Below are 8,225 nucleotides of genomic sequence, written 5' to 3' on the forward strand. Positions count from 1 at the left end.
ATAATCTTTTTTTTCCTCGGTTAGTTTTAAGTTCTTTCAGGGGATGTGTGTGCGTGCGTGTGTGTGTGTGTGTGTTTGTGTGTTTGTGTGTTTGTGTGTGTGTGTGTGTGTGTGTGTGTGTGTGTGTGTGTGTGTGTGTGTGTGTGTGTGTGTGTGTGTGTGTGTGTGTGTGTGTGTGTGTGTGTGTGTGTGTGTGTGTGTGTGTGTGTGTGTGTGTGTGTGTGTGTGTGTGTGTGTGTGTGTGTGTGTGTGTGTGTGTGTGTGTGTGTGTGTGTAAATGGATAAACCTTTAGTTCACTACCCTAGCAAGATGTTCCCAACATGTAACCTCTTGGGTTTGGTGCCTCATTCATCCAGTTGCTCTTTGCCCACGCGATCTAACAGCACACTTTGAACGTCTCGGACGCTTTGCCGAAGTAGACTTCGTCAGCGGCGAACTCCCAAGATTCTTTGACGAGGGAAACCACCTCGTGAGCGGCAGACTCCAAAATTCTTTGTCGAAGAGGGCCTGCCAAGCAGCAGACTTCGAAGATTCTGAGCGCTCTGCCGAAGATCTCGTAAGTGGCAGAAGGCATGCAGGTATCTGGGGGAAACGCGAAGAGAAGTCTGTACAAATGGAAGGCGACTCTTCCCACGATGGGGATGACAGGTGGTGATGGATACGGAGCTGCCTAGTGTAGGCCTTATGGTCTCTTGCAGTCTCCTTCATTCTTATGTTCTTATGTTCCCACGACACTGGATGGGGCAGAGACTTGGATTTCAAGGATGAGTCGGGTAGTCCAGCAAATACAGTTCTTTAACTCATAAGCAGGTGGCCATGTGTTCGATTCCCCGGGCCCACTGCGTGCTTGCCGAACCGGTTCCCGAATGTCCTGGCTAGGCGGGGAGGCGACCCAACATCGGCCTAGAAAAAAAAAGACAGGGCTTTGCCATAACAGGGGTCTCTCACAAACTGAAAACGGGATGGTGAGTTTTTAGACAAGAATCAAAATGTGTTTAAGGTGAAATATTTAAGGAGTGTGGTGGGGGTTCCGAAGATGTAGAGAGAGAAATGAAGAGGTGAGGCAGAGAGCGGGGGTGGAAAGACGGCTGGTAGATAGGGTTGACCAAAGAATACGGAGATGGCTAAGGTACACGTTGACATTCAAAAATCCGGCAACCATAAATCCGGAACCTTCAGAAATCCGGGACAGATTTCGGGAGCGCATTTTGATTTTCATATTTCCCGCGTTGGTGCGCCACTGTTTTCTGGAGCTGCCGCTTACGCCAGAATCAGCTGTTGGTTCATGCTTCCACCTGCTAACAAGTAATCCTGCTCATTTTTCTCATTATTCTCCTCATTATAGCATTTATTTGTTGTTGTATAGCCCCAATATGGAATCAACAAAGAAGAAAGGTGACATAAAACGCGTTATCGATCGCAGAGAAAGTGGAAAAAAAAAAAATTGGTACCAATGTGTCTGTGCGAACCATTTGTGAAACTTGCGACATTATGTGTAAAAAGCCCATCTGCTATTTAGCTTCTTTCCTAAGAAGTACAGTACGGAGTATTTTATTTAGTTTAATTAAAATTCTTCGGAGGATCAGTTTTATATGTTTTATCAAAATTGAATTAAAATTCTATATAACTATCTTTACTGTATTTTATTTAGTTCGTGAATAATAAAATTTCCTTTGCTTTTCACTTAGTGTTTATTTTTCCCATTAAAGGACTGTACAGGTGGTAATTTTCTTTAAATATATACGGGGTACACCATACAAAATGATAAACTTAAAAAATCCGGCAGTCCTCAGGTCCCGAGGTTGCCGGTTTTTTTTAAAGTCAACCTGTATATGGAAAGAATGAAGAAAGACTAACAAAATGAGTGTAGAAGGCGGAAGCGGATGGAATGGACTTGAGGGGAAGACCGACAATGAGATGGATAGGGTGAAATAGGGCCGTGGGTACAAGGGACATGTCTGCCGAGCAGGGAAAGGAGAGGGGAAGAGATAGGTATGAATGGAGAGTGGTTATGAATGGGTGAGAAAGGCCAAGGAATATTTCTTCTTGACGGCTCTGTAATTGCTTCTGTGGACAAGGGGGGAAGGTTGCCATGTAAATGAAGCTGTGTGGGTAAACCAGCCCCGGCTGTCGGGCCCTGGTGTGAAGGTGCTGTGCCTTGCTGCATTGCTTTTCATGCAGGCAGTTTGCAGTCCGTAGAGGTGACACTTCATCCTGTTACGCCTCCCATTAATGCCCAATCTTAATTGGAGAAACAATTCTACCTCCAATCATCGACGAACCATATTGAGCCTAAATGGCAGGGTAACAATGTACTGCACATCAAATATAAATCTGTGCAGTACCTTCAAGCACGTATGTCAATAGGTTTAGGTGACCGGTGGATAACTCAAAGGGGCAAGGTTAAGGCAAAACTATGGTGTTCTAACATAAATGATTTACATATTCACTTAGCACTACACACTTATTTTAGGCCTACCCGGACCACTTGTTACCACTAGGGTCCACCTAACACACTTAACCTGGAGATTTTATAGAGGAGCGGGAAGTGTCCGCTCTGTACGGGTTCAGAAATTAGAGAGAAAGAATACGAATGCGTATTCACTCGTGACTGCGGTCACCATGAGGGGGCCGCAGTTGCTAACTCACAAGCCGTTATTATTTATTTCATTACAGGCAGGGTGAGTGGAATAACATAATACACATACAGATATTATCAACATAATAAGGTACAATATACAATATAAACAATATCCTAACTAACTAAAATAAAAGGATAACAAAGGAATAATACACACGGAACATAGAATATTATATTTCATACGATCGGTAATTCAGAAAGACGAAAAAATTAGGGCGTGGCTACAACTACCCGAAACAGGTGGTAACATGAAAAGTACATCTATTACAAAGGAACACATACTTGCGATCACGCAACACCCCTCCCTCAAAAGAATACGCTTACAAGGGTTTGTAAGCAAAGAATCACTTTAACCAAGGTCAATCACACTAACATTTTAAGTTTGCACATGGGTAGTTCGGGATAGGGCATCAGCCAGCACATTATTTTTTCCACTTATGTGCGCGATCTGTAAATTGAATGGCTGTAAGGCCAATGCCCACCGTAGAAGGCGTTGATTAGTGTTTTTCATTCGTTCCACAAATGTCAGGGGATTATGGTCTGTAACCCCTTGCACAGGGTGAACTGTGCTTCCTACGTATACTCTAAACGCTTCCAGAGCCATAATCAAAGCTAACGCCTCCTTTTCGATGGTGGCATAGTTCCTCTGCGCCTTTAGGAACTTCTTTGAGAAGTAACACACAGGATGTAACACACGATCCTCCTCACCCTCTTGTAGAAGCACGGCACCGGCACCAACTTCGCTGGCGTCGACGTGGATGGTGAACGGCCTCTGGAGATCAGGGGCACGTAGGACAGGAGCATTTGCCAGCAGAGCCTTCACGCTCTCGAAGGAGTCCTGGCAAGCCTGGGTCCACTTGAAGGAGGTCTTAGTACTCAGGAGGTCGGTGAGAGGAGCCACCACGGAGGAGAAGTTGGGACAGAAGCGACGATAGTAGCCCACCATTCCCAACAGTCTCATCACTCCCTTTTTGTCGCTTGGGGCAGGATACTGCAGAATGGCTGTAATCTTGGCTGCAATCGGTTGGACCTCCCCTTTCCCGACGACATGCCCCAGGAATGTGATGCGGGCATGGCCGAACTCACTCTTGGCGAGGTTCACTGTCAAACTGTGTGCTGCCAGAACAGCAAAGAGGGCTCTTAGGCGGTCCACGTGTTCTCCCCAGGAGTCGCTGAAGACGACGAGGTCATCCAGGTAGCAGCGGACACCCACCAGCCCCGCCGTTACGATGTTCATGAGGCGTTGGAAGGTTGCAGGTGCATTCCGCAAGCCGAAGGGGAGGACGGTAAACTGATACAGCCCCTCGGGAGTGATGAACGCGGAGATGGCCCTCGACCGCTCTGACAGGCGGACTTGGTAATAGCCCTGTAGTAGGTCCAGTTTCGTCACCCACTGTGCTCGACCAACCTCGTCAATGACGTCATCAATGCGTGGCAAGGGGTAGCTATCCGGCTCAGTGACTGCGTTGACCTTTCTGTAGTCGATACACAGTCGCATAGAGCCATCGGGCTTCGGCACCAAGACCACGGGAGAGGCCCAAGGACTGCTACTGGGCTCCACGATACCAACCTCCTGAAGGCGTTGCACCTCCTCACGGACGTACTCCTTCTTGAATGCGTTCAGGCGGTAAGGACGTTGGCGGATGGGCCGAGCTCCGTTGGTTTCGATGTCGTGCTCTACAGCTGAACAGGGGTGAGGATGGTCACTAAATATATCACTATAGTCTGTCAAAAGAGAAGAAATATCACTCGCTTGGTCATTAGAGAGATGGCCTAACTTTGTACTGGGATCATAGAGTATTGTGGAATTGTCCACTTTAGCATACAAGCCACTCTGGAGTTCAGGGAAGTTGTCTTTCTGATCATAATTACATGTAGGCACTACAACACAAGCGGGCAAGGAAGGTTCAACATTTTCCTCCCTTTCCTTACTCTTTCTCACTCTGTAGGGTTTCAGTAGATTGACATGCACCAGACGTTTTTTCTTACGCCTGCCTGGTGTATATACAACGTAATTGGCGTCCCCTACCCTGTCTACAATTTGGAAAGGTCCATCATACCTTGCCTGGAATGGGTGTGTCTGCACGGGCAAGAACACCAACACCTTATCACCTACCCTAAATTCCCTATGCTCTACCTTATGTTTTTTGTCAAATTGTTGCTTCATTTTTATCTGAGCAGATTTTAAATGGGCATGAGCCAGCCTCACAGCAGCTTTTAATTTTTCTCTAAACTCAACTACATATGATACCAAGGGTGTGACACTATTTTCTAGCAGCCAACTTTCTTTGAGGGCTTTGAGAGGTCCTCGCACCTCGTGGCCATAAATTAGCTGAAATGGGGAGAATCCTAAGGATTCTTGAACAGAGTCCCTAACCGTGAATAGGAGAAGGTCAACTCCCTCGTCCCAATCCTTCCCAAACTCCAAGCAATAAGTGCGCAACATGCGTTTGAATGTCTGATGGAATCGCTCCACCACCCCCTGGGATTGGGGATGATAGGCTGAAGACCTAGACTGCCGGACACCCAAACTCTGCATTACCTGATTAAACAATCGGGAAGTAAAATTGGATCCTTGGTCCGACTGCACTACTGTGGGAAGGCCTACTTGTGTAAAGAAGTGAATAAGGGCTCTCACCACATTCTTGGCTGTGATGCGGCGCAAGGGAATGGCTTCTGGATAACGGGTGACACAGTCTATCATTGTAAAGAGAAACTGATTACCTCGGGGAGTCTTTGGCAGAGGACCAACGCAATCTATGACAATTCTGCCAAAGGGTTCCTCAATGACAGGGATAGGTTGTAGAGGGAACGGTTTAACGCTGGGGTGCGGTTTCCCTGCTACCTGACAACGGTGACATGTACTAATGTAGGAACTAATATCTCTCTTCATTTTAGGCCAATAGAAATGAGTTAGAATTTTTGCACTAGTCTTCCTAACTCCCAAATGTCCTCCTACCCCATCATGAGCAATACCCAGGATCTCCTTCCGTAATGGGTTTGGGACCATTATTTGGTGACGGACAGACCAAGGGTAATTTGCAGGGGAATCAGTAGGACGGAACTTTCGCATCAATATGTCTGAGCTAAGGTAATAGCAGTTAGATTCAGACTTGGCTTCCTCTTCACTAATAGCTCTACGGAAACAACTGGCTAGTTCAGGGTCCTCTTTTTGGAGATGAATGAGCTTACTCCTAGTGACTGGGGAGGAACCGAAACTATCCAGGGTGGTAACATTGTCTCCCTCAGTGTCGTTTTCGCTATCAAACCTATTATGAAGGTCACCGGGTGGAGGAGAAGTTTCAAAAAATTCACCTAGATTTAAATCAGCAAGGTCAGGCTGAGTAGGAACATCCTCTGTGTTCTCACTAGGTTGGGGGGTAATTACACCAACATGAGCATCCTCTTTATGCTCGCTAATCTCTGCCTCCACCCTGCGGCTCATGCTACGAGTAACAGCACATGCAGGGAATATGCCCGGAATGTCTGCCTCTAGTTGGGAAGTATTATTCTCGGCAGAGGGACACGAGGAGACTATGGCATTAGGTAACATCGTGCCCCCGGCGAGGTCATTTCCTATCAGGAGTGAAACTCCTTCTACAGGTAACTTGTCGACTACTCCTACCTGGGCATAACCTGTCCTAACATCTGACCGCAAGTATACTTGGCATATAGGGATACGTGACCCGCCTGTTAAACCGTTCACAAGGACCCAATTCCCAGTATAACATACATTTATCAAAGCAGCCACATCTTTTGTAATTAATGATAGGGCTGAGCCTGTGTCTCTCAGAAGCTTGATAGATGTAGGTGGGCTATCTTGATCAAGGGCCACTGAACCAGAAGAACAGAATGGTTCAAATGTTGATAACATAGGTGAGGAAGGATTATCTGGGACAACTGATGGGCTAACAGCAGTGAGACAGGGCTCCAAAAAACTTTCCGATTGCTTGGCCACATTGATCGAGAGAGAGGGGGACCCTTGGAGAGGAGCCTTTCTTTGTTGTAGTTTGAAACATTCATCAACATGATGTCCTGGTCTTTTGCAATACTTGCAATAGCTCCTGCCTCCAGTGAGGGTAGATTCCCTGGTCTCACTATCAATGGGCTTACCTGAGGTAGATGAAGCAGATGATGAGTGAGCCGGCGGTCGAGGAGCCTGTGGAGGTCCGACTGGCTTGGAGTCCCTAGTGGGGGGGGGGGAGCTTTGGGGCAAGGTAGGGTGAGACCTGGAATGCATTCTAGGATTAGTTAAATGGTAATAGTCGGCCGCTGGGCCAGCCTCTGCCAAGGTACGAATACCTCGCTGATCCAAGTTGGCTCGCACATCTGGAGGGATATTATTTCTAATATCCTCCATCAATATTAACCCTTTGAGTTTCTCCAGGTCTACGTGAGCCTCCTCGCTCTCCACCCACCGGGTGAACAAGCGGAGCTTTCGTTGGAAGTACTCCACGTATGTCTCCTGGTTGGATTTCCTACATTTCCTGAATTGTTGCCGGTAGGCTTCAGGAACAAGTTGGTATGCTTGTAGAATATTATATTTAAGTACATAATAATCACTACTCTGACTCTCGGAAAGTGCAATAAATGTGTCGAGAGCTTTTCCCGAGAGGGCACCATACACCATCTGCGTCCACTGGCTGAATGGCCATTGGTACATACGTGCTAACTTCTCGAAAATAGAAAAGAACTTGTCTGGTTCATCCTCGTTAAATTTCGGAATATTAGGCGTTTTTTCTATACCATGACTTTGAGACTTGAGTCTCTCTATTTCTAGTTCCAACTTCTTAAGTTCAACCTGTAAAGCTAAATCATTTACGGGGCTAGCACCCCCAACATCTTCCCGTGAGGCGAGGATGAGTTTATTTTCCTCCAAGTACCCAAGAATTTTGTCTTTCAAGGGGTTCTTATTTAAACCGGAGCACTCGCTTATTTGATAATGATGTGCTATCATCTCTAACTCTGGTTTGTTAAGCTTCCTTACCTCTTCGGCTGAAGGCGCCTTTACGAAGTTCTCCAAGTTGAACATGTTGAACTAAGATGTTGGAAGACAAGGAATAACAAAATGTTGCTTATTAGCTAGTTGGCAACCTATTGAATTAATGAAATACGTATAATAGGGATTAGCCACACGTATGGTAATGCAACTGTTAGCTGGTATCGCAAGAGCATGAAATAATGGTAACAATTCAATAGCTTACCACAAATCTCGGCGATGAACCACAACCGTATAGGCGTTCTAACAATATAAATGCACTAATGGCTACTATCCCGGTCGTAAGGCCCCCACTTGTTACGCCTCCCATTAATGCCCAATCTTAATTGGAGAAACAATTCTACCTCCAATCATCGACGAACCATATTGAGCCTAAATGGCAGGGTAACAATGTACTGCACATCAAATATAAATCTGTGCAGTACCTTCAAGCACGTATGTCAATAGGTTTAGGTGACCGGTGGATAACTCAAAGGGGCAAGGTTAAGGCAAAACTATGGTGTTCTAACATAAATTATTTACATATTCACTTAGCACTACACACTTATTTTATGCCTACCCGGACCACTTGTTACCACTAGGGT

The 8,225-nt window shown here is 46.1% G+C and overlaps 1 protein-coding gene across 1 annotated transcript; it reads right to left on the reverse strand.

The window, feature by feature from the left end:
- Positions 1-3,018: 3,018 nt before the first annotated feature.
- On the reverse strand, positions 3,019-7,674 carry LOC143017959 (uncharacterized). Its single transcript, XM_076172997.1, has 5 exons — positions 6,423-7,674; positions 5,686-6,332; positions 5,251-5,487; positions 4,396-4,974; positions 3,019-4,251 (listed from the first exon to the last, which is right to left on the reverse strand). Exons 1-5 carry the CDS (start codon positions 7,672-7,674, stop codon positions 3,019-3,021), a joined length of 3,948 nt encoding a protein of 1,315 aa, XP_076029112.1.
- Positions 7,675-8,225: the final 551 nt, after the last annotated feature.

Source organism: Oratosquilla oratoria, chromosome 33 (assembly GCF_046742065.1).
Source record: "Oratosquilla oratoria isolate Oo_2021 chromosome 33, ASM4674206v1, whole genome shotgun sequence".
NCBI classification, from domain to species: Eukaryota; Metazoa; Arthropoda; class Malacostraca; order Stomatopoda; family Squillidae; genus Oratosquilla; species Oratosquilla oratoria.

Excerpts from the sequence above, each read along its gene's own strand:
- LOC143017959 (XM_076172997.1), bottom strand. The coding sequence starts at position 7,674 with ATGTTCAACTTGGAGAACTTCGTAAAGGCGCCTTCAGCCGAAGAGGTA. Across the intron at positions 6,333-6,422 it reads CAAGCTTCTGAGAGACACAG|GCGGGTCACGTATCCCTATA; the intron begins GCTCAGCCCTAT and ends ACGGTTTAACAG. Across the intron at positions 4,975-5,250 it reads TTATTCACTTCTTTACACAA|CTAATTTATGGCCACGAGGT; the intron begins GTAGGCCTTCCC and ends TCCCCATTTCAG.